Raw genomic sequence first — 27,250 nt, 5'->3', positions numbered from 1 at the left:
CACCCATGATAAATCGCAATGCATTATTGATCATCATAATTGCTCGGACATGCGCATTCCGCCTCCCGGGGAGTAATTTCCCAACTCGAGGAATTTGTTGTGAACAAGAAGAAGACGAAGAGGAGGAGGAGGCCAATAATCGCGGACTCTTTGGGGGGCTCCCGATGCGTGGGCACCATGTCGAGGCGCAAGCAGGCGAAACCCCAGCACATCAATTCAGAAGAGCAGCAGCACCCACAACTGCAGCAGCAGCATCCGCAGAACCGGGAGACCCCCCCGCAGCTTGCAAATGGTAAACCCCCCTTTGCTTCCGAGGAAGCGCTAATTGATGGGCGGCCAGGGATTCGGGATGGTCCATTTCTCCTTTTGTGGGGGGGGGGGCGTATTGGTGCCTTTTGTGCTTGAGAGAGAAAGTTCTGGCTCTCGTGCTCTCACTTTTGTTTATTTCCAACCGGGGAGTCCGATCCAAAGCTTCCAACTTCGGGACCGACCATTCCATCTTTCTATCCCAATGTTTGTTTCGACCCCACTTCACCTAAAGTTTCCCCCACTTTACTATTTCCATCCGTCGCTCGTTCGAATAAATCACTTTTGAAAGAAATCTTCCCCCAAATAGACCAAACACACCCAAACTTTCGGGCGTGCAATGCTCTCTCCTCTTTGAAAAGTCTCTTCTTATGCTGGCCCTATATCCCAGAAGCTGAGCCTAGGCTTTCTGCTTTAAACCGGATTATATGAGTCCACACTGCTAGATAATCCGGGATAAACAACACCTGGGATATAGGGGCTGTCTGGAAGGGCCCTTCCACACAGCTCTATATCCCAGGCTTTCTGCTTTAAATCGGATTATATGAGTCCACACTGCTAGATAATCCGGGATAAACAACACCTGGGATATAGGGGCTGTCTGGAAGGGCTCTTCCACACAGCTCTATATCCCAGAATATCAAGGCAGAAAATCTCACATGATCTGCTTTGAACTGGGATATATGGCAGTGTGGACTCGGAGCAGATATTGTGGGGTTTTCTGCCTTGATATTATGGGATATAGGGAAGGGGCCAGGGTCTCTTTTAGCATCTTTAATTGCATAATACGCCTTTAATGGGGTTTAATCCGCATCCAAAGTAACTTCTTAACTTCCTTAGAGGTGAATATCTCTTAAGGTCAGGTGGGAAAAGGATATATTTCTATGAAATCAGATGTATGTACTATAAAGGTAAAATGTGTTTCCAGCCCACCCCCCAATGTGTGAATGGAGACTCTCCTCTCCTTTCTTATGCCTTCTTCCCAAACTTGGAACTTTTTTTCGAAAGGGGGGGAGGGGAGAGGGAGTGAGGGAGATCACAATCTCACTGGACCTTTTGTAGCCTGACCTCCAGCCATCTTTGATTTCCGACTTCCTAAAATAACTCCGGTGAGCTAATATGGTGTGGCGGTGGGTGGGTGGGGAACAGCCGAGTCCTTTTCAAAAATGTCCCCAACTCGCTGATAACATTTCTTTCCGTCTCTTTCTCTCTCACACACACCTTTCCCTCCCCTGAAGTTGCCTCATTTCCCTCCAAGAAGAAATCAGAGGGTCTTTGACCATCTTTTGCATGATTTCAGAAGGGGCAGAAGTGACTCAGAATGGAAACGATGGGGCTTTAAACTCCTTTATGGAGGAGGCGGAGAGTTTTGATCTTGGGTTGCTGCGAGTTTCCCGGGCTGTTTTAGTCTTACTTGTATAAAACGTTGGACAATGGGTTTTTAGGTGCTCTAAAAGAAATGTAGGGTAATTTATATTGACCCCTAAAATCTTGAATTTTTGCAAATCTGCAATCTTTAATACTGTCCCCAGGTATTAATTCAACCGCATCTCTATATGTTCCTTGCACAGATTTATCAACAAACTTACAAAGGAAATGAAAAGTTTGAAAAGAAATCAGGAACTGCACTCACTCAGTGCTTTTTCTCCTTTTTCGCTCTTATTGATCTATTATTCCCTCTCATCAAAATCATTCCTAGGAGAGAGTTTATCCTTTCCAACCCTCCTCCCCCTTCCAATTGATGGAAGCGACCGATCTCAATGTATATTTGGGGAGGGGGGGGGCAAACGTGGCGATTGTGGAGCCCGGGCTAATGGTGATTGAAGCAAACGGCATGCTGGCCAGAAGGCAGTAAATCCCATGTTTAATGCATGACTGTTTTTCCTTTGTGCATCTGGTTTGGTGATGTTTCCCCGTGTAAACCTCTCCTTGCAGCTGGAGGCGCAGCAGCACCCCCTTGAAACAAAAGGGTGGAGCTGCAAAAAAAAAAAAGCCATTGGAAAATTACTTGGGTCTCTCTGGGTCCTTGCTCCCAACTTGAATTGATTCTACTCCTCAAACTTTTCTTCTAATACACTGATACACGATCGGAGTTGGAGTGTCGGTGCTTCGGACCCTTTTACCTGGTATAGGAAAGGAATGGGGAGGGGAGGGGAGGGGGGGCAAGAAAGAAGCTCCGCATTGCGATCGCGTTTCAATCCGCCGCGCTATCCCATCTAGTAAAAACATCACGTTCTTAAAATCGCGCTGAATTGTTTGAAGGTAACTTTTTCGGCGTCTTACAGGACGCTCCAGTTGCTCTCTCGCGCCATCTAGGGGACGCCGCTTGTACTGCGTTGTCATTCGGTGCGTTTCGCCTTTGGAGTGAGTGCATCTGATTCTGTACTGCAGGATTAATGCAGTTTGACACAACTTTAAACTGACAAGGCTAATGGAATCCAGGGATTTGTAGTTTGGTGAGACACCAGTAGTCTTTGGCAGAGAAGGCTAAAGAGAAGACTTGTAACACTGCAGCTCCCATGATTCCATAGCAGTACAAGTACAGTAGAGTCTCACTTATCCAACGTTCTGGATTATCCAATGCATTTTTGTAGCCAATGTTTTCAATACATCATGATATTTTGGTGCTAAATCCATAAATACAGTAATTACTACATAGCATTACTGCGTATTGAACTTAACATGATGTTTTGGTGCTTAATTTGTAAAATCATGACCTAATTTGATGTTTAATAGGCTTTTCCTTAATCCCTCCTTATTATCCAACATATTCATTTATCCAACGTTCTTCTGGCCCGTTTATGTTGGATAAGTGAGACTCTACTGTAGTGTCAAATTGTAGTGGAAGGATTTCATGGCCAGAATCACTGGGTTGCTGTTGAGTTTTTTGGGCTATATGGCCATGTTCCAGAAGCATGATTTCCTGACATTTTGCCTGCATCTATGGCAGGCAGGGCTGTAGCCAGGGGGATGGGATAGGGGTTCAGCCCTCCCCCCATTTTTCAGATTTTTTTAAAAACTTCGTTTACTCGTGAATTTTAGCTGGTTAACCAAATTCCCATGAGCGTCCACCGAACTTTATCTGGCTTGAAGCTGGATGAACTTTATCCACTGAAGTTTATCAATGGAGCCTGATTTCTAAATTATTTTGCATTATATAACTATTCTTCATGATTAGCTAAAAAAAAGTGTCCCCCCTCCCCATTTTTTTCTGGCTATGGCCCTGATGGCAGGCATCCTCAGAGGTTGTGAGTTCTGTTGGAAACTAGGCAAGAAGGGTGTGTGTGTGTATATATATATATATATCTGTGGAATGTTCATAGGGTCAGCTCCTCCCAACAAAGAATTCCCCTGGGCAGTAAGCAGCCAGACCTTGAAGCTGAAAGACCTGCCTCAAACAGACAATAATTCTGTCTCATCACCCTGAACATTCCACAGCTATATAAACCCCACTTGCCTTGTTTCCAACAGACCTCACAACCTCTAACGATGCCTGCCATAGATGCAGGCGAAACATCAGGAAAGAATGCTTCACAGAACTCACAGAAACCCAGTGTCAAACTACATTCATTTTACAGTGTGGATACAGTTTTAGATTGTTGTCAGTTTTTATTTTGTTATCTTGTCCCAGTCTGCCTGAATTAGGGGAATGTTTGACACTATTGGAATAAATATCTTTAACAGAGCATGGACTTATATACTGTCTTTCAAATGTTAGGAGACAGGTGGCAGGACTCTGAATGTAACTATGTATAGAAATACTTTTGATGGATCTTGCATTGTGCAGAGGGCTGGTCTAGAGGAACATTTCTACACTTAAAGTGGGGTGAAGCCAGCAGAGCAGTAAGCAATTTCAGCATGGGGAGAAGGGTGATTACAGGTGAAGCTCTGGAACTGGGTTGAGGTCTGGGCGGTTCTTAAACACATTGGAGAGATTGATTTTGACCTGCTTTCAGAATCCGCAGTATTTATTTTTCAACCCCCTACCCCAATGTGCATGTGTGGATCTCAAGAGTGCCCATCCTTTAATTAATTTATCCATGCCTTCGACAACACAATTTCACCATGATTTATACCTACATGTGCTGATGCTTATTATGGGCTTTATTGTGGATTGTCGCTCCCATTTTGCTAATCCCAGTTTAAGACCTCTTATGCACATTCCTTTGCTCATTCATGACGCATGTCATTTAAACTCCATGTCTTTGAAATACCTTCAACCCCATTAAGTGGACAGTGTCCTACATCAGTGATTCTCAAACTTTCATTCTCCAGGTGTTTTGGAATTCAACTCCAAGAGGCCTTAGCTGACTTGACCAACAGGAAAGGATTCTGTAGCCCTACTACCAAAACATCTGGAAGACCAAAGTTTGGGAAGCATAATTTTAGTTAATTTCCAACACTGCTTCTCTCTCAGTGTTAGACCCTGACTTTGTCATTCATAAAGCAGACCTCCTAAGATCACAGTTATTTTTTATCCAGTGATTTTTCAGTGGGTCCCCTCTTAAGTATGATCAAGGGCCCTTTCACGCTGCCTTATAACCCAGAATATCAAGGCAGAAAATCCCACAATATCTGCTTTGGGTTATCTGAGTCCACACTGTCATATATTCCAGTTCAAAGCAGAAAATGTGGGATTTTATTCAGCTGTGTGGAAGGGGCCCAAGTCTGCATCTAACCCTGTCATTTAATCTGCATTTTTGGGGTCCAAAAGGGAAAAGCTGTTGTGAGATGACTCTCTGACTAAAAGTTTAATGTGAAGTCCTATTTATATCTGAGAAAGATAGCAGCTGTTACATCACAATTCAATCAAGTATCAACTTGTGGCAAGTCCATGGATTTCATAGGGTTTTCTTAAGCAAGGACTACTCAAAGATATTGTGCCCTGCAGTTCCTCTGTCTGAAATATAGCCTGCTATTCTTGGTGGTCTCCCATTCAAGTACTAACCAGACCTGACCCTGTTTAGCTTCCAAAATCAGGCAAGAACTGGTGCCATTACAATATTCAGGCCTTAACCAAGAGTCTTGTGATACTTTAAAGATTGCACAGTTTATTGTTGAAGGAAAGAATCTTCATTCAATTCATCACCTGACAAAACTTTCTCTTAAGGAACCACAAAACATTGTTTTTTACACTGGTAGCCTCCACATTCCAGTGAAATAGATCTGTCTTCCCCAATAACTCCATAGCCAAGCAGGGATTTGGATCTATACACCCCCTGTCTAAATCCAACATGATCTAGTTCTTAATCCTAGGAGATATAAGTAGGATTTTTGCAAAGTATGGAATAATAACTTTAATACTATCTAGTAAAGTATCCCCTTTAATTTTCTTTCATAATTTGGGTTAGAAATGAAATAACCTGGAAGTTCCATTTTTGAAGCAGAACATCCTATATAATCAAGAAAATCTCTGTTAGGGTGAGTAGGGCTCAAAGTCATTTCCTCAAGTTCTTTGTGTTGGGCTCCCAGTGCTGAAAACCCGGTAAGAAACCCCCATTACCAAATTTTGAATTCAATTAGAAAATTCCATATTGGAGTAGTTGCATATGAATAGAAAGGAGGCATATTTAAATCAAACACTTTATCATTTAGCTTTGGGGAATGAAACAGGACAAACACTTGGAATGCAATGTCATGTGTTGGGAGAAATGTGTCTGCTGCAAACCTGGTGGTCAATTTGCATGTCAAAAAATATCATTTGAAAAGAATAATTGCATATTGAAAATTAGCATTTCCGCCTGCCCAGAGCATTTAATTCCTGATTGTATTTGATAACGGCCATTAAGCCAATCCCTCCCTTAAAATGTAGTGTAGAATTTAATTGTATCTCTCCAGATTCACTACTGGGGACTCCTGTTTGGATATTTTTGTTGGAAAAAGTGTTACTGACAATTGTGCAATGCTGCTCCCTAATTCCTTAAAATGAGTTTGCATTGAATGACCATCTGGGCAGAGGTGATCCTCTTATTTGTGAAATGGAGAGAATTAAGCATAACAAATATATTTTGGTTAAAGAGCTGTTTTCAAATTCTAGTAACAGTTTTACTGTTCATGATAACTTCTTACCTTATTTTCCAAAAACTTGACTATATGCAGCTTAGCAAGTATTTGTGAACCTCCTCAACTCTGATCACCCTCCTGTGCTTTTGGTGCAGTGACTGGATATTATCTAACTAGGAGTAACACTGCGGAGTGGTTGTTAGGGCGGAGTAGTATGCATGATGGTTTTTTGTTCTTTCCTGCCAACCCACCCCCACCTTTTTTTCTTAAATGCAAGTGAAACACTATATCGGTTGTAGTGATTGGGCCTTTTCTGCAAAACCCAGCAGCTTGTGACGTTTTTTGACAGAGCTGCTGCTCTAACCTTTGCCTCCTCCTGCCTGCTGTGGGTGGTAAGTTGATGTCAAGCTTACAATTAGGACTCTCATGCAATTGACCTTGGCAGCGGGGTTTTCTGCTGTTTAGCTTGGTCTTAAACACTGTACTAGTGTTAAGTGAGGTCTGGGGCCGCCTTGTTTATAGTCAAGGGAGCTTGCTGGTTGAAGCCGTGGAGTGCAGAAGAAGAAGTGGCCCTTGGATGAGGTAGAAGTGAGGTCTCCCTTTCTCTTTCTTCCTCCCTCTTTTGCCTCCCTTTCCTCCTCTCTTCCAGTGAGCTGAAACATTACAAAGAGGCATCTTCTCCCTTTGGGTTAATCCCTTGACTATTTCTAACTTTAAGCACTACATTCATATCTGGTTTAGATTGCTTGTTAAGACTTTCTGTACTGATCCTGAAATATGTTTTGCATAGGGCTGTTTGATCAATGCTTCTGGCAGGAATGCAGTATTGGTCAATAAGGATGAGAAAAGCAGTGGCTAGCTCGTGCATAGATAACACATCAGTTGTGACTGTTTTGTGAAATGCCATCATTTTTGCTTTATCTCTGTTTCTTTAAAAACAAAAGGCCGCTCACGCTGATAATGAAAGTATGTAGATTTATTTAGCTGGATCCAACAAATTTAATCTTGTTTTGCAGAAATCACATTCTTTGCTGTCATAAGCCCCTTCCCCTCTTTGGTCTCCCTCTCTATCTCTCAGCTTGATGTTAATACTATTGGGACAAATGTTCACCAAAGGTTTTGATTTTAAACTTCAATCAATAACAAGGGATGTGACTTCTTAAAGGTTGTTTGCATGCGAATCTTTTTGAAATTGTTTAAAAAGAATTAACATGTTCTAGAGCAGGGGTCCCCAAACTAAGGCCCGGGGGCCGGATGTGGCCCTCCAAGGTCATTTACCTGGCCCCCGCCCTCAGTTTTATAATATAATATTTTATATCAGTTTTAATAATATAATATATTGTATATACATATAATATTGATGATAATCATATGTTATACAATATAATACTAGTAGTAATACCATATAATAATATTAATTATATGTTATATATTACATATTATTAATAGTATAGTGGTATAGTTCAATATAGTAGTATATAATGCTAATATTGTGTTACACTTTCCATTGAAATTCTAATAGGTTTATGTTGGTTAAAATTGTTTTCATTTTTAAATATTGTATTGTTCTTTCATTGTTGTTGTTGCACTACCATTGTGCAGTATGCATAGGAATTTGTTTGTATTTTTTTTTCAAATGATAATTCAGCCCCTCAACAGTCTGAAGGATTGTGGACCGGCCCTCTGCTTAAAAAGTTTGGGGATCCCTGTTCTAGAGAATACTATTCTGAAGCTACCTAAAGCGTAATGATAAATAATTGGCTGAATTCTGCAGTTCTTACATACAAGTAAACATGCTTAGGATCACACAGTATAACTTCTCCAGCTTGTTATTTTGCATCAGCTCTAACAGAGTGCTAGACTTTTAAAAATAGAGTTTTAAAATACAGGATGGTTTTTGTTATCTGCTTGGTGTGTGGTGTGATACTCCCAAACTGCAGTGGCAGCTTGGTTTGTGCTTTTACTAACAGCTGAAAGCAAATTTGAAAGCCTCATGATACTTTTTAAAAATTACAGTTGAATACAAAAGTTTTCACTGACCCACATGTGTATCTAATTGGTATTGAACTAACTGTGAGAATATCTAGCAGTGCTATCTTTAGTCATGGTTGGAATATTGGAAATGTTTAACTAAAAAAAATGGGGGGAGAGGACATGTTAATAGAACACAAAGTGAAATAACTAACTTAAAGGAATGATACAGAACTGTTGTCAGTGGTCTTGGCAAGATGTTGATTCAGAGCTCTTTGTGGGATGGCTGAAAGTTTATTTGCCTTGGTTAGGAGATATATGCTTAACATCAACCTGGCATGATCTGAAGGTTGGCTGTACCTTGGGTATGAAGGTTCAGGTACCCCACAGCCCGAAGCCCCTCACTCCATAACCTCTGAGAGCGACAGAAAATATGGGTGGCTGGCAGGGACACACAATTGCAAGCGGGTACATCATCAGGATCTGCAGCGGGCATGAACAGATTCACCCTTGCAGAGCTGATGCTGCTCAACCACAGTATCCTTCATTTCTTTATTAATTAAAATAATTATTATGTTGACTTTAAAAGTCACTTACTGACTTATGGTAGCCCTATGCCATAGAGATGCTCAGATTGGTTCTTTGACAAAGACAACCTACATTATTCTCCCATCCAAGCTCTAATCAGGCCTAAAACGGCTTTGCTTCCAAGATGAGAAGGGATGGTGTTTTTCCATTTGTTACTCTTTTTATTTTTACAACGGGAAGGTGTTTATTCCTCCATTAACGAGTCTGACATATTGTTAGAACAAGCAAACCCTCATTTTTGTTCCTGTAATAATTTCAGTAAGTTTACAATCCAGAATTGTGCATGCTCACAGTATTCCCCCTCCCCCCCAAAAAAGTCCCTGAGAGAATGTTGAAGCAGTTGTAAATACATACAATAGCAGTTGGGGTGTGTAAGTCTAGCTGAGTACTTCACACAATTGAAGTGATAGCCTGGGATTCAAAAATTACCTCATTGCACCACTTCTGGAATGTAGCCGAAAGTTTAATAGCACTAGAGGCCATTGATACTTGAAAAATCAAGATGATGTGATTTTTAAAGCAGCCTTAGCCAATTTTGTTTGACTGTATGAATCATAGGAAGGAAGAAAAGGAGAAGTAACTGCATGTGCATATTTCAGATAATGATATAGAAAAGACAATGGGACCCAGTGAGCCCAGATTATCCTTGTGAAGAGGCTATTTTATTCTGGCTACTCAGATAACTTCATCTGAATAACCCAAAATTGCTTAATCGTGTCTGGATCACATCCTGTTTGGGAATTGCTATCTGTGGAGCCATATAAAAATAGTGTTAATCCCTAGTCCTTGCAACGTAGTGTATTTGTGGGGGTGAGGTAGAAAGAACAAGGTCTTCTTTTGGAACAAATTGGACCATTCAAGCACTTGTAAACACTTTACTCAGTTAACCGAAGTCAAAAGAGCCATTGGAGAAAGTGTCATATTGAGATCCCTTTTATTGCATCTGATCACTTTATGTCACATTCTCATCTATACATCACAAGTTTGTTTCCATTCATTGTGCAGTGACTGAATCACAATCTCCCTGCTAAGTTCACAGCATTCTACTTATTCAATAAACTTGCAAGACGTAGAGAGATAAATTTCCAGTGACCTGCGGCAAGGATGTGGAATGGAACCTGATCTTTTACAAGCATTGAACGGAGTTTGACATGCCTTAGACTGAAGGCCAGACCTGCTGCTGTGCTACAAACTACACAAATGTGTGTAAAATCAGACCTTCAATGACCACCAAGCCCACCTGCTCTTTGTTGAGAGTTGGATGTTTCTAGTACACTCCTGGGAATGGAGCAAAAATAATTATTTTCTTGAAATTTTGTCTAACCACAAAATTGGCTTGATGCATTGCAGTTGTGCAGACCTGATTTGTTTCATATGGTGTGTTTTTTGAACAAACATTCAATGGCACCTGTAGTATGAGGCTAGGCTATGCTTACTCCGGATTTCACCAATCTGCCTCTTTCCACTGACTGGATGATAGAAGGCCACTAGGTAAGACTAATTTACAAAGCAAAGCTGTCAACACATGCATAGGATGGAATTTTCTAAAATGGTGGTTATTGCACCTAGATCTACCCTCCACCTACTTTCTTCTCATACTTTCCTTCACAAAATCTAACAGATCATTCCAATTCCTTTTGTGGTTACTATACCACCAATAATCACGCCACATCGAGGCAGCCATGATGGATGATGTCCTAAGGTTATTTCCACTCCATACATACTACCCGGCCACATCCTGATGGTGTCATTCTGTCCAAAAAAATTTCCTGGCCTCCTCTGCTATTGTGAACCCTGTTTCCTCTCTGTACCTTCAGACTCCTTTGTAAGTAGCAAGAACATATGAGACATATCCACAGTTGGCTGTCCACATCTTTGAGTTAAAGCTACTACAATCCTTTACCATTGACTGTGATGGCTGGAACATCTGAGTTCATGTTCAAAACATGCAGAGGGGTCAAAGATTTGCCGTCTTTGCTATACACTTTACCCTCTCAAAAGCATTTTGCACTTATGCAAAATGTATACAGTCAGGCCCACATATCAACGGGATCTGCATCTGCAGATTCAACCATCCGTAGCTTGAAAATATTCTGTCCAGGACAAAAAAAAAATCCAAAAAGCAAACCTTCAGTTTGGCATTTTTATAAGGAACACCATTTTATTACACCATAGTAAATAATGGGATTTGAACATACATGGATTTTGGTGTTTGTGGGGGTCTCGAAACCAAACACCAGTGGATACCAAGTGCCCACTGTATATAGTTAATTAATTAACAGTTAAATTTAAATTAGCTTTTAATATGAATTTTACATGTATGGAGGGGAGTTGGTCGTATGGTCTCTTCCAACTCTATGATTCTATGTATGTAAGATACACTTTTTGTATGTATGTGAACAACAACATATCCAGATATATTTGGGGAAAAATGCTTCCTTCTGACCTGATAGGCAAGCATTCTTTATGTGTGTTACATAAGAGAAGGAGTTGATTAAAGTAAGCAATAAAAGACTGTATGAACAAGTATGATGACTGCTGCTGTGTTGATTCCAGTTCCTATGTACACTGATTATTGCATTTTCACATTAAGACACATAAAATAATGTCACTCAGGGGTCTTTGGATATAGCTCCAAACACCCCAAAACATAAAATAGCTCTCTCATTGCATCAAGAGGTCTTTGAACTTTATGTTTCTTCAAAATAGACTGAGTAGTGGGGTTTTGTTTTGTTATAATAGCAAAATGTTAAATATGGGGTGCTGTTAGTTCATGAGCCATTCACATTGTGTGGTGCCTTAAGATTAGCCATCAACAAGAATGTTTTAGTTGAGTTCCACCATGTATACTGTTTGTGAATAACACGTTATTTTGATTGCTTGGGTAAACATCCTATACGATGAAACCAAGTTTCAGTAGAGACTTACTTTTGTCAAAAGCATTTCATTTTAAAAATAAAGAGGGACATGAAGGAATGTAAAGCTGAGGATCCCTTTAAAGGGAGCAGAGAGTATAATTTTTGTAAGTTGGCAGAGGCGTTGCATAATTACACTCCCTCAACAGTTATTGCTGCAAAGTTTATCAGAGGGAAGAAGAGACTGTACTTTCAAGCATACAAATCTGAAGATGAGAACAAGGAAGTCAGCGGGCAACAACAACAACTTTGCAAAGGTATTAAAAACAAATCTGCGGACTGTGTCATCTCCACCCCATTGCTCATTTAATGCAAAGCTAGGAAATTTGGATTTCTAACTACAGAAATATATGCTCATTTGCTAGACTTGGTTCTCAGGTTTTGGGCCTGAAATGCCAGGTCCTCGGGTACTCCTGACTGTGTAACTTTGAAAATCTGGTGATTTGAAGTTGCTTTGTTCAAGGTGTGGGTTTTTTGTCTGCTATACTTAAGCATCTACAAAGCCAGCCCCACGTTTGGGCAAAATCAACTGCCTCACAACAGTTCCCTTCTGTTCCTTCAACAGTATTGATAATTAAGATGTAAGTGCAACTCATTTTTTTATCATTTTGCCCATTTCTAGCAGCTGTTTCCCCTTCACCCTCTCCCCCCACCCCAATATATCTAGCCAAATTCCTTGGGTTGGAGAAGATGTTGCTAGTGGAAGTGTTTGAAAGGACAAAAAAGGCTGAGAGGCATTCATTAATACTGCTGCCAGTCTTCTTTGGTAGCCGTCTTGATGGTTACTAGTACTCTAGTAAAGTATGGTATTGTTGAAAATGACTTTGCAAACCCTAGGTTATATTCCTGTGTTGGTTTTAGTAATTCTAGTTCAAGGAAATTCTTTGAAACCACTTTTTCCATTCCTGTGTGGGAAGCCATTTTTGTGTATTGATGTTTAAACATGCTCATGGTTCCTTTGAATGGAGTAAAACATGACTCTTGTTCCAGTAGACATTTTCCACTTCATCCTCCCATAAACGTTTTATTGGTATAAATTATACGGTGTGCCTGCATCTTAAGTGATTGTGGGTGTAGAAACACTGCGTGCACTTGTACAATGTGTTCATGATGGTTGACATGAAGTTTCCTCTTTTAGCGTTTAATATAGTGTGTTATTTTTACCTGGCCTTTGCTTGCTTATCTTCATAAGTATGTTGTAGAGTTGTATTTAAAACCTAAAGAATATCTTCAAAAAAATCTTACTTGAACCTGGTCAACAGGTTAAATTTTGGCTACAATATCTTTCATTGTGTTGCTTTTCAAAATCCTGTACTTTGTGTCATTAAAATCTCAATGTTTCATTGGATTCCAAACAGTCACAGAAACCGAGGTCACAGAAATCTTGAAAAAGGAGTAAAATTTGTGGAGGAGAGTAGGGAAGGGAATTGATATGTTGGTAACAAGGGATAATAGAATGTTTTTTTATCAGCAAAATTTGCGGAAGACGGTATGTTTTGTATAAATGAAATCATTGGTAATCTAGGGATACTAACATGCAGTGAGGTGCCATCGTCAGAACATTGGAGCAGCTAGTGAGTTTATTGATTGACCTTTGGCTAATTGCATTGGCAAATTAACCTACTTCACAAAGTTGTTTTGAGGATACAATGAGGTTGAGGCAGAAGCCATATCTATACTGCATTTAATTGCTTGGAGAAAGAGCTGGCTAAAGATAAAATCTGCAATAAGAATAAGTTGGCAAGTCTGTGGCTCAATGAGGCATTGAGACTGAGATGCCTCAAAATATGAGAGTGGTGTTATATTAACACAAATTAAATATAACAACCTGAAACAGCTTACAAGTCTAAAATATTTGAAGACCTTGTACATGTATAATTAAACCAAGTCCAAAGGTGCTAATAGAAAAGCCATGTCCTGCCACTGAAAAGAAACCCATATTGGCACCAATCAGATATCTAAGTGGAGAGCATTCCACAACTGGGCTGCAAGCATTACGGCCCTCAGCCCTCTCCCATATCCCCCATACTGTATTGCCCCTACAAGTAGGACACAGAAGTGGGGCCCACCTGGAGACCTCACACCTCCTTCATATTTTCCTTCAAGCCTATAGGTACTTTTGCATGTGGGTGGTGCTATTTCAGCCATACCAAAAGGAGTTCTTGAAAATCTAAGCATCAGAAATTAAAGGAATGGTGAAAATGTGTGTGTGTGTATGTGTGTGTGTATACACACGCACACACTAGAGTCTCGCTTATCCAAGGTTCTGGATTATCCAATGCATTTTTGTAGTCAATGTTTTCAATATATTGTGATATTTTGGTGCTAAATTCGTAAATATAGTAACCACAACATAATATTACTGCATATTGAACTACTTTTTCTGTCAAATTTGTTGTATAACATAATGTTTTGGTGCTTAATTTGTAAAATCATAACCTAATTTGATGTTTAATAGGCTTTTCCTTAATCCTTCCTTATTATCCAAGATATTCACTTATCCAAGGTTCTGCCGGCCCGTTTAGCTTGGATAATTTATTTATTTATTTATTTATTTATTTATTTATTTACAGTATTTATATTCCGCCCTTCTCACCCCGAAGGGGACTCAGGGCGGATCACATTACACATATAAGGCAAACATTCAATGCCTTTAACATAGAACAAAGATAAGACAAACATAGGCTCCGAGCTGGCCTCGAACTCATGACCTCTTGGTCAGAGTGATTTGTTGCAGCTGGCTGGCTGCTCACCAGCCTGTGCCACAGCCTGGGATAAGTGAGATTCTACTATATATCTCACAAAACAAAGGGGAAATGTTTGACAGACAACACTGAGAACAATTATGGAATCCTTGGTAAAAGGAAATGTGCCAGCACCTACAAATCTGAATGGAGCAGGGGAGTAAAAGCTCTCAGCAACCTGACAAAGGGGTTGGATTTGGTGTCCTCTTCCAACTCTTTCTATGATTTTTTGAATAATCTCTTAATTTCATCTTGATCTGAGAATGATCCCTTTAACTAAAATTTCTGTCTTAATTTCTGAACAGGAAAGTGTGTTTCAGGTGTGCCTGAGTGACAAGCTTTAAGTAATTCTGCTTGGTTCTTAATGCATAGTCTATAGAGATGTGTGTAGTATTTGTCTCATTTGTTTCATTCATGTTTCTGTTTCGTATCATCCATTCGGATGGCACAAAACAGAAAGACTCCCAACGAAATAAAAAATGAAAGGCAGGTGGCATTTAAAAAAGGATAGTGTGTCTGTGGGGTTGGGGGGGGGGTCAGCTCTCACCTTTTGCCACTCTACTCAGAGATGGCAATACTTTCTGGGAAAGTGTTAAGGTACAGTACTTACACTGGCCTCTGGATAAGTTGACTCAGTTTTTTAGGGTTGCTGATTTGACTAAATGGGTTAGACTTATACAAGAGTATATGGGCAGTCCCCAAGTTATAAACAAGATAAGTTCTGTAGGTTTGTTCTTATGTTGAGAATTTGTATGTAAGTTGGAATGGGTACATTTTTAAGTGTAACTCCATCCAAATATATTTATTTTTAAGCTTTGGATAGCATAGGGAAAGGTTATCACCCCTGTGGTGTTTGTTTTGCTGTCTGTGACCCTCTTCAGAGGATTTTACCCCACTTTATGTCCCTGAAAAAAACTGGCTTGTTGTGGGAACAAGGATTGGTGCTAAAGCTTCAGTTGAGACACCTTTTCCCCATGATAACTCTTTCAGGAGTGAATTTCCCTTCCTAAGGGGCAGATTTCTCTCACTTCCTGTTGTCTCACCCCCATTCTTAACTATGAGTCATTTGTAAGTTGGATGTGTGTAAGATGAGGACTACTTGTGTACAGTATACTCCTGTTAGTGTCATAACTTCATTCTAAGATCTCTTTCTCTTTCCAATGGCTTTTTAGGGAGTCCACGAGACGTCCCAGGTGACAGAGGAGACGAAATGAGTTCAAAAAGGTTCCGGATAGATGAAACCAACATCTGTGAAAAGTGCTGTGCAGAGTTCTTTGATCTCTCTGAGTTTCTAGAGCATAAGAGAAATTGCACTAAAACACCCCCAGTCCTAATCATGAATGACAGTGAGGGAGCAATGCCCTTGGAAGGCCTCTCTGAAAGCTCTTCAGGAACTTTCTCAGGCAATCGGATAAACAGTGTGACAGCCAAGGAGAGTCAAGCAAAGAGTTACTCTACTTCTATGGAAAAGAGAGAAGAGAAAGTTGAAACCGAACCACTGGGAGGAATGTATCCAAAGACAGAACTACCAACTGCTCCTACAGCCCATGGACTGAGCTATCTCCCCAAAACCAAAGTACCAAACACTAATGTGACTTTGCAGACTATCCGTGGAACTAAAGTGGCAGTCAACCAGTGTACCTCAGAGATGGTTCCTCCATCAACGGTTGGCTCTAATGCTATTCCGATGATCCTTGAGCAGCTTCTGTGCCTGCAGCAGCAGCAGCTCCAGCAGCTCCAGCTCACAGAGCAAATCCGCATCCAAATTGCTATGATGGCCCCCCATGTCCTGCATCCCTCACTAGCTACTGCTGCTACAGACCCCCTCAAAGCTTTAGGTGTTCACATGTCCCAACAACTGTCAGCTGCTGTTGCTTTAATTGGACAGAAAGCTGGGAACCAAAGCCTATCCCTGGAATCCTTGAAGCAAGGCAAACTACCTCATTCAAATGTTGGCATTCCAGCCACCCTTTCCATGGCCAGTGGATTGATGGCATCACCTGGCATCTCTTTAAAGCCTGATGCAAGTAGAGGCCTAACAAATTCTATGTCCCGTTTCCCGAGCCCTTTGCTACCTCAATCATCCGGCTCAGTTATCTTCCAAAATCCTCTTTCAGCCATCTCTTCAGTGGTTGATCCCTCAAAAAAAGGAAAAGGGAAGGTGCCAAATGTTAATGTGTCTGAAACCAAACCACTCATGGAAGTGGCCTTCTTCAAACACAAATGTAAGTACTGTGGTAAGGTCTTTGGCAATGACAGCGCTCTACAAATCCATCTCCGTTCCCATACTGGTGAAAGGCCCTACAAATGCAACATTTGTGGCAATCGGTTTACAACCAAAGGGAATCTTAAAGTGCATTTCCAGAGACATAAAGATAAATTTCCTAACATCAGAATGAATCCTCATCCTGTACCTGAAGAATTAGACAACATACCCACAAGCAGTGGTATACCCCATGGAATGTCTGTTCCACTGGATGAATCAAACTTTATTGTGGATGCCAAACCTGTAATTAATGCACTGCCTACCTCTTTAGGCTTACCTCAAAATAATTCCAATTTAGTAGGGGGCAGAGATATTTTCATTGGTGCACCTCTAGGTGATCTTCATCCTAGGCCTTCTCCAGAAAGTGAAGGAGGTTCCTCATCAGGTGTAGCCAGTCAAGAATCAGGAACTGAGCAGAATAGGAATTCCCCACAAACTGGCTGCAGCTTGAATGCTTTCCAGGAAGGCAGAGCTGGTGAGCAAGGTTCTGAAACAACAAAGCTCCAGCAGTTGGTGGAGAACATTGATAAGTCAGCATCAGATCCCAATGAGTGCTTAATCTGCCACCGAGTTCTCAGCTGTCAGAGTTCCCTCAAAATGCATTACCGCACTCATACAGGTGAGAGGCCATTCAAGTGCAAGATCTGTGGCCGTGCCTTCTCAACCAAAGGCAACCTTAAGACACATTATGGAGTACACCGTGCAAACACCCCATTGAAAATGCAACACTCCTGCCCCATTTGCCAGAAGAAGTTTACCAATGCAGTGGTTTTGCAGCAACACATTCGTATGCATATGGGAGGACAAATTCCCAATACACCATTCCCAGAAAACACACATGACAATACTGATGAGGAGGTTATTGCAGTAGAAAAAAATGGAGATCCATGTTGTCCAGAAAGTAATGAAGAGTGTATGGATATGGAAGAAGAGCTAGAGTCTCAGGATGGGCCAAGCCAGTCTTCTAAACCACTTACCTCTTGCAGTTCTCAAGCTGATCCTTCAAGCTCTGTTTTTTCCAGTATTTCGGTGTTAGAAAACCAGATGAAAATTATGAACTCAGCTTTGACTTTACAGCGGCAAAGCAGCCTGAAATCCAGTGATAATGGTTCTGCAGAAAGTGATGGTATGACCAATGACACTTCCTCGGTGGCAGGCGATCCAGAGTATCAAAATGGTAGCCGTAGTCCTGTTGCCTCTGAATCAGCTTCCTTCCTAACACTGTCTCCAGCCAACAGCCAGGCAGAGAGCATCAGATCAAAGTCTCCAAGTTGCAACATCCAAGAAGATGGTGTGGTGGGAAGTAAGGTAGAGGGTACTGAAACCCTTACCGTGGAAAGAGATCGTGCTTTGGATTTAACCTATGGCAATTTTGGCCGAAAAATTATCAAGGAGGAACCAGGATTACATTTCCCAAATGGGGAGTATGGTGAGTTCACTTACAGAAAAGAAAAAGTATTTTAACATAGATTTTAATCTAAATTAGTGAGTAGAGATTGGAGTTTGAAAGCTAGCTGCCTATACCAGGTGAGCTACCTTCTTAGTGTAAACCTCAGGAACCTCCAGTCAATGGATCAAATGCAGAGCTAGACTTCCAATCTCCCTCTCATATATTAATAATCTGTTGTTTTTCCAGATTGGGTCTCAAAATAGCTTACAAAATATAAAAGCTTAAATTCCTAGGCCACATTATCTGTATGCAGACAGAACTTCCTTACAGGCCCCAGTGTGCATTTGTCAGTCAATCCTCCTGTGTCCCTCAACTCCAAAACTTATGGAAGGAAAATTGCATAAACCTCTGATGATGTATGCTTGAATTGATAATTGTTGCAACTCTTACCGTTGTTAGCTATGCACCTATATTTCAATTTGCTTCTGGTCATGCCTAATTTTTGGATTTGGACCTCCAGCAGATTTTGATCAAGTCAAACAGACCGCGATAGAAAAGTAGTTCTCCTGTCCCAGTGTTAGACCCTGGGCATTCTATGGTGTTCAAACACAATCTTGCAGCTCCTCCTGCAAACACTGCCAAATTTACAGACAATGCACTCATTCTTTTTGTACTTTGCTGTATAAAATAAAAATGTAATTGATGCTTTCAGTACATCAGCAAGCCTGGTTAAAATGCCTTGTTTAGAAATCTGTGGATGAAACGCAAATGGAATATAAGAACGGTTGTGCCCAGATGCAGCAAGAAAAGATCATTCTGTTTGGTGGGGCAGCCCTATCCCTTCAGGAAGCGTAGTCTTGTAAACTGGGTAAGAAATATAATTCAACCCCCTGAAGTATATTAAGTATGAGAAGGCTGCTCTAGTATCTGGTTCAGAGTTATACCAGTTGAATCCACACTGACCATGGGCAAATCATACTTTCCTAGCCTAAGAAAAAGTCAATTGCAAACCTCCAAATAAACAAGAAAATCCTGCAATGAGATCACCATAGGTTAGAGTTGACTTGAAGACACATAAAAACAAAGAAATATAAGAACATTGTTGGGGGCAGGTAGATTATATTCCACCAACAGTTTACATTTTTAAAATCCAGAAAATGCTATGGCTAGAGTTTCGAGAGAGTAGATTTTCTTTTGGTGCCGTCTGCATCTCCAGTCCTGCAAAACTGACTCTTGCTGGACAACTAGTCCATGTCTTTGTCTTCCTTTGGTGTAATGTCATGAAGCCTCTCTCAGTCATACAGTAAGGAAAAGGCTAACCCCATCTGAACAAATCTTGCCAAGGAAATTCCACGTTAGGGTCCTGCGTTATGTTTGCCGTGTGAGAAATTACTTCAAGGCACACAGAAAATGCATATCCCAGATTGCTTGTACATCTTGGTTTCCTCCTTTCCTGTCTTTTCCTTTCATACACAACTTTTGAAGCATTCCTTTCTAGATCAGTACCAGCACAATCTAGGCCAAAATACCACATCTTTGATGATCAAAACTAGATCTTGAAATAGTTATGTTTTGGACTCAATCCATCAGCCAGCATGGCCACTTATTTTTGTTTGTGTATATCTTTACCTTTGGTCCAGTATGGCTTTCCCATATCCTCATGTAGTTACAGTAGAGTTCCGGTTATCTGATTTAAACAGGTGGACCGAATCTCAGATAGCCAGATCTGTCTGATAACTGGATCTGTGGACAAGCACCCCGGCTTAGGGAAATGCGGGACATGCTGCTGCTTAGCAGCACGCTCCACACTTCTCAAAAGGCCCAGGCACCTACCGGAGGGAGGAAACTTCTCCTTTCGGCAGGTGCCCTGGCCTAGGGAAGCGCGGGGCATGATGCTGTTTGGCGGCGCACTCCACGCTTCTCAAAAGGCCCAGGTGCCTACCGGAGTTTTCTCTTCCATGTCTGCCACTGCCTCTGCCGCTGCGTCTGCTTCCCTCTCCACCGCTGCCTCCTCCTTCGCATCATCCTCCTCATCAAAGGTGAGCAAGTGAGGTGCGGGGAGAATACGATGAGCTGCCAAGCCCCTGGCGGCGCCTCAGATAATACGGAGTGTCGGATTAGCGGAGCTTGGTTAAGTGGGGCTCTACTGTAGTTCCATTATGAGGTTATCATTGCCTAGTAGGGTTGTCAGAGTGAAAATTAATTATGGCTATTGTACAATTGTAGAAGAGAAAGTTTCATCTTATGCTACCTGTTACTTCATTGCCTGGTAGCACTATTATTAAAGGTTCAGGACAATTCTCCTGTTTTCCAGTAAGGTCCCTTTGTGGATTCTTTCATTTGTTACAGAACTTACTTCTCCATCTTGAGATTTTTTCAATCCAATGCCCTCCATGCACTAGGTTTTAACAGTGGCATAAGCTACTGAAAGCCACCTTGGCTGGATTCTTTACCGAACAAACACGTAAGGATTGTTTCTTCACTGGTATCTTTCCATCAGGAAAAACAAACCACCTCTTTTCTAACAAGAAAAGGGGCATTCTGGGGAGTCTGGAGGGGACAAAGAAAGGTAAAATTAACCTTGTAAAGGGCTATATGCTCATGCAGCATACTTATGTGCAGTGTAGAAGTGGTCTACTAACCAATTTGTGGAGATATCTCACTACATAAATATTCCCACTTCCCCAAAGTGCAATATTAGCTTTAGTTACATGTTGTTGAACTGCAAGTCCCAGTAGACCTAGCTAGCATAACCAATTATGAAGCAAACTGGAGATTGTAGTCCAACAAGATCTGGGAAAACAGATGATTCCTATCCCTGAGTGAAGCAGGGGTGTGAGGCAAAATATTAAAAGTGTATTTTAACAACACAATCACAATCAAATCATTACATACCAGAAATGTATACAGTTTGGGGTTCTAAAAATTTTAATACATGCAGAGGCACTTGTTTGAAATGGAGTTTTGCTTTCCATGATGTGCTCATTATTTGTTTCCGTGTCCCCTCTGATGATGAAGGTGCTGGAAACAATACCAAAAAATAAAAAAAAGTTTTGGTTCAGAGATGCCAGTGAGATAAATGCTTGCACCACACCCATAGGCTGCTTTTCCAGATGAATCATAGTTCTCTCCATTATCTCCAACCTAAGCACATGATTTATGATTTGATTGTATTTCCCTATGTAAAGCTTTCATGATAAAGCTGATGTTAACAAAGTAGCTGGATTTATGAATGCACAGAAATCCCATATAAGATCTGGTGTGATCTGTGAATCCAATGTCCGTTTTTTCTTCCTTTAGGCCGAAGCAATGTCCCCACAGCTTTTCTCAGAGCACCACCAGCTCTTATAAAAATGGAAATGCCAAATGATCGCCCTATTAGCACCAGCCATTTTATTAGCCCTCCTGTGTTGTCACCTGGTGTGCCTCCCCTTCTGGTGCCACTTCCTCGCCGTACTGCTAAGCAACACATATGTGGAACATGTGGAAAGAACTTCTCATCAGCAAGCGCTCTTCAGATCCATGAGCGGACTCACACGGGGGAAAAGCCATTTGTATGCAACATCTGTGGAAGGGCTTTTACCACTAAAGGAAACCTTAAGGTGAGCAAATGCAAGGCAGTGATTTGTACATTTATCTGCCTCCTGTCAGTTTTACGGCTAACTACATGATAGGGAGAGGAGCACCTCTGTTAAACTCCATTGCCCCTTCTAACCTTGAAAAAAGTGAGGCAGGCAAACTGAAATATTCTCCAAAGGTGCATTTGAGTTATCTGGGATTCTCCTTCATAATATTAGAACATGGGGTTATCCAGTGAAACTACATGATAGGAAGCTGTTGGATAAAAAGGAAGTATTTTTTGCACTTACAGCTATGCATCCATTTGCAGTGATCCTTCTGATTCTGTGGGCATTGGGAGAACAGATACATTAGGGGCAATAATATGTTATCACCCCCTGTCCATGTTTAACATGAGATAAATGTGCCCCTGTCCATGTTTAACATGAGATAAATATATTAAAGGGCTTGTGTTGAACACATATCTTAAACATCTCCCATGGCCTTACACGAGTTTGGCAAATGGTACATTTACAATGATGTAGATCAGGACTGATGAGCATTTGACTCTCTAGTACTTTTTGGACTGAATCTCCAACCAGCCTTAATCAGTGGTGAGGAATAATGGTAGATAGTTTGTTATCCCTGCTGTGAGTCTTTCTGGAAGAAAATAACACAAAGAACATGCAATATTTGTAAGTGTGTGTTTCTGTAAAAACTACCCAGTGCCCTTTTCTTGCTGTATATCTGTGTCACTTATGTATACCATCCTTGCTGCACATATGATTTGGAAAAAAAAACAAGTAATTCACCTATTGGTAAACAAATTATTGTGAATCTTCTAGACCACTTGAGAGCTTTTTCCTAAATATATATCAGGATGATTATTCCCTTTTTTTCTTTTCTTTTTAGAGAGCCTCTGGTTTTCTTATAATTTCCATTTTGGTGGTGAAACTTGTAGATCTTTGCCAGGGAATTGGTACAGCAGATTAATCTGATTTCTCTTTTTCTTTCTGTTGTAACTTTTGCACATGCTCAGTAAGTGATTCTGGAGGCAGCTGCTGTTTACCTTGCCTGTTGTATGTAGGCACCCACAGCTACAGTGGAGTCACCTAGAGTAGAATCCTTTCTTGCCCAGGTCAGAGGCATTGTTAATTGTATTATAGGTTTATGATACTTCTCTCCCCCTCCCCCCAAGACAGACTGTAATGTAAGCTAAACTTAAAGTTTCAGATGAAGTTTTGCCAAAGATTCCATGCAAAACCTAGGAACTAAACAGGTATTCGTTCTTCAGATCTTTTAATTCAGAATCTAAATGCTTTATGCATGGTTCCCTTTTTGCATTATTGACCAATCACTGCAGATTTATTTTTATTTAAATCAATCAATCAATTGAATCACCCTCTCCCCCTCTTATGCCATTTTCCTGTCAGGTCCATGTTGGAACCCATATGTGGAACAACTCTGCCCGACGTGGAAGAAGACTCTCTATTGATAACCCCATGGCATTGCTCAGTAGCGATCCAAAGAAAGTGCCAGAGATCTTTCCCAAGGATGCTGTGTCTCCATCAGTCAACCTCGATCCTACAGCATGGAACCAGTATGCTGCTGTGCTCAGTAATGGCTTAGCCATGAAAACCAATGAGATCTCTGTGATCCAGAGTGGAGGCATTCCTTCCCTCCCAACCACAATTGGGGGAGGCCCAGCAATCAATGTTGCAGTGAATTCTTCCACAAGCTCCAAGATGGATGGTTCCCAGTCTGCTATTGTTCCAGTAGCCCAGATGGAGAAGCCCAGTAGCACTGCTGCAGACGATATGCCAAAACACCAGTTTCCCCACTTTATGGAGGAAAACAAAATCGCCGTTAATTAAAAACCCAGAAAACTTGAGAGAGAAGGCAGAAGAATTTTTTTAAAAGAAAAAAACTATAGAAGCATATATATAAATATATATTTTTAAGAAATTACACCTCAAGTATCCTTATTTTCGTATTGACGTGCAAATAATTCTATGGTTGTCTTTGTAAGAGTTGCCCAGAGTACAATCATGTTCCTGCTTTGCAGAAAACAAAAGAAAAGCCAGTGTAGGATTCTTCTGTCTTTGGAAAAATGCGGGTCTTGCAAAGTAGTTCTCACATGAATGACTTTAATCTGTAAAACCTGAGACGTTTTGCAACATGAAATCCCAAAGGTTATAACATTTACCTCTTTTGTTTTTGTTTTGTTGCTTGCGTAAAAACCATTTGTGGCTTTGAGGAGAGTGGACTCAAATCTGTAGGTCATTAAGGGGATGTGGCATTCCTGGAATTCATGACTGATAATGTGGAAGCTTATTATGCGGGTAAATATCCTAGAATGCCACCCTTTTAGAGTAGAACCTATTTTTGTTTGTTTCAGATTCCTTTTTAAAGAAAATATATGGTTTTGAATGTAATACAGCTCTAATGCCGGTTGGACACAAGTCTGATCTATTCAGATGAATGCCGTTTAAAAGCATAATCACATTTTTTAAACTGGCACTCTCAGTTGCCTATGATAAATCCTAAATCACAGGTGTTGATGACTGCTGCTTATTTAAATGCTTACATGGACATGTGCTGTGGGTGTACCATCTGCATAACAGTGCCAGAATCCTGAGTTTTCACTGCAATGGTTTCCCCGCAGTACACACAAAGGAACATGGGTCATGCATCAAAAGAGATTCAAGACCAGGATGCATGAAAAAAGCATGGGGAAGGATATTTTTGTATATACTGTAGAAAGGGAATCAAATCCTTGGGAGGTGTTTTGTTTTTTGTTTTTAACTTTTCCGCCAGGAATCTCAGGTGACTGTGTTTTGGAAACATTTCCTTTAGAGAGAGGCAAACTTTCCTCCGCTGGAGCATTTTGGATCTTCATAGAGTTCCCTTTCCCACCCTCCATCCTTAAGAGATGAGTTTTTCTCAATTGGGTATTTGATAGAAAAGACATGTTTTGTGGGTGTTGCATTCTTTTGTTCTAACATTTTCACTTTAGAAATTTGGGCTACAATCCACCCAGATGTTTACCTGTACCAAGCTCCATGTTCTAGTGCAGCGCATCTGTCTCATTTCAATGGAATTTGCTCATGAGAAATTCTTGAGAGGGGCCTAAGTTTCCTGTTGGACTTTGTGTGTGTTTTCATTAGGGGCGACCAAAATGAAATCCTGATTGTGTTGTATTGTATGAAGGTTACTGGGACAGCCCTCTGGATTCTTAAGTTATCTACCTCATTATTATTATTATTATTGTTATTACTATTTTGTTATTTTGTAGTGCTGAGTGTCTATTTTTCTATAAAATAACCACTGTATTGTACTTGAGATCCAAGCAGAGGCTACTGTGCACTATTTGAACCAAAACATGATATACTGGTAAGGATATATGAATATGTTATGCTGTGTGTGTTTGTGTGTGTGTATCGGAGGGTTGTTTTGTGTTTGCTCTCCTACACCTTTCTTTATAGCTGCAGGATCTCCCAGTGTGTTGATAAAAAGCTACATTGGAAAATGTAACGAAACATTTGGTATTAAAAGGACTTGAAGAAAAATATGACTTTTTTCTCACTTTAAAGTCCAGTTTTGCTCATGTGGAAGGCTCATGAAACTATGGATTTAATTTGTATTATTTTAAAAACCACCTTGCTTGTGTAATGCTGTTGCACCTGTATTATTTGTGAGTATGTGTTTGTGTCCAATTGTTTTATTATTTTATTTTGCTTAGGATCAGTTTTTGCCAAGTTGTGCCTTTCCTGCTGGACTTTGTAAAGTAAGAATACAATCTGTTTACACTGTAAAGTGGATCTTGTTACATGGAACATGCCAAAGGTGCATCCCAAGTGTCATGTCTGCATTGTGAATGTAGGGACTTTGTAAGCAAGTTCTATGTAGTTTGGTTTTGGTTTTTTTGGTTTTATTTTTTTGTTTTTGGATGATCTACTGATGCATTTCTGTTAATGATATGAGAATAAATCTGGGATGAATTTTTCACACTGATGCATCTAACTTTCATTTTTGCTGCTTTATTTTTGGCATAGCTTAAAAGGTGCATTATAAACAGTATTGTATTATTCTGTGCTTACAAAATGTGTACACAGTGTACTAGAGTTCTACAAGGTGCTTAAATTATAGTATAGATCTGCAGTTCTCAAAATGTGCTCAGTAGAACCCTTAGGGCTCCATGAAGCATACTGAGGGGCTCCATGGTTTCCTCCTCCTCTTCCCCTCCAAGCTTTCTCTTCTCTTTCCTTCCCCTCCCCCAAGTGCCAAAAACTTTTTCCGCCACCTCCTTTGCCACAAAAAGCCTTTTTTCCTTGCCTCCCTAGCTGCCCAGATAATTTTCCCCTCACCTTGCTTGCTTCCAAAACCCTATTTCCCTCCCACCACTCAGTGGGTGCTTTGATTGTGCTTTTCCTACCTGGCAGAATTTGTTGGATTGGATGGTCCCTGGGGTCTTCCAATGAAATACTATTAGGTTTATGTTGGTCAAAAGGTTTGACCATGCCTGATATATATACGTTATATATAATATATGGTAATATATAAACATTTCTTGGGGCTCCATGATAAACTTTTGCTCCACAGCTGAAAACGTTTGAGAACTTCTGGTATAGATAATAGGAATTATATAAATTTCTTCAAAAGAAAAACTTGATTTATGTAATTTATACTATCACTTTTTGCAAGCCCTTTAAAGCTATCTTTCTAGCTTTGAGATGTTGGCAGATACAAAAACTGTAACTTTTGGGAAGCTGAATGTTTGTTCATTGACACCCTAATAACCCTCTGGATAAGAATAAGAACACCAAGGTGGGTTTTTACATGGAGCCAAACTTTAGCTTCCTATCCAGTGATGAGAAATGCTCAAGAGTTCAACCACCTCAGAGGAGGTCTGTGATATGGAAATATATACCACCGTACAGGAATATATTTTATCACATTTCTGTCCTTCCAAATTGGTAAAGATCATTGGTTAAAGTTTAAAACAATAAAATAATGTGAAACCCAGAAACAGTTTTAAACAGACAGGATAAAACAATAGCAAAAAGAACAACAGAGGTATAATGCAAAGCTCTCGTACCATTTTCAGGCCTAAAAATTGGAAACATAAGGTTCTTAACTCGCACTAAGAAGCCCATGACAATCCACTGCAGGGATCATATCTCACAATTGGATGCCATCACCTCATCTTAATAAGCTACCCACTTGATAATATTTAGTTCTGTCTTGCTTTAAAAATGATATAGCTCCCACACAAAGATGAAATGTGACTACACATGAACTACATTTGAGAATATGTTCTTGTGGTACTCTGTAACTCCCCAGTTGGGATGTTATAAATGTATCATCCCCAAATCCTCTTTGCTATAAAATTTGCAAAATCCACATAAACCAGGACATATTACTAGGATGTGAAACAGCCCCACTCCAAAAGCCTGTGACAGTGCAAGCTTTATTGTAGTTTCTGTTAGTAAGTGCTGATGGATTTATG

At 40.5% G+C, this 27,250-nt stretch overlaps 1 protein-coding gene across 1 annotated transcript; it reads left to right on the top strand.

Annotated features, from left to right (window-relative positions):
- sall4 (spalt like transcription factor 4) lies at positions 1 to 25,751 on the top strand. The gene is made up of 4 exons (XM_008115596.3): positions 1 to 292; positions 15,700 to 18,222; positions 21,484 to 21,785; positions 23,175 to 25,751. Exons 1-4 carry the CDS (start codon positions 178 to 180, stop codon positions 23,613 to 23,615), a joined length of 3,381 nt encoding a protein of 1,126 aa, XP_008113803.2. The 5' UTR covers positions 1 to 177; the 3' UTR covers positions 23,616 to 25,751.
- The last annotated feature ends 1,499 nt before the right edge of the window (positions 25,752 to 27,250 follow it).

The sequence above is a fragment of the Anolis carolinensis genome, chromosome 4 (assembly GCF_035594765.1).
Source record: "Anolis carolinensis isolate JA03-04 chromosome 4, rAnoCar3.1.pri, whole genome shotgun sequence".
NCBI classification, from domain to species: Eukaryota; Metazoa; Chordata; class Lepidosauria; order Squamata; family Dactyloidae; genus Anolis; species Anolis carolinensis.
The sequence above is the reverse complement of the archived record's forward strand: the minus strand, read 5'-3'. Positions and strand labels throughout refer to the sequence as shown.

What these genes read in the sequence shown, in the direction of transcription:
- sall4 (XM_008115596.3), top strand. Translation starts at nt 178, where the DNA reads ATGTCGAGGCGCAAGCAGGCGAAACCCCAGCACATCAATTCAGAAGAG. An exon ending in TTTCCCAAATGGGGAGTATG is followed by an intron (nt 18,223 to 21,483) that starts GTGAGTTCACTT and finishes TTCTTCCTTTAG; the next exon opens with GCCGAAGCAATGTCCCCACA. An exon ending in CCACTAAAGGAAACCTTAAG is followed by an intron (nt 21,786 to 23,174) that starts GTGAGCAAATGC and finishes TTTTCCTGTCAG; the next exon opens with GTCCATGTTGGAACCCATAT.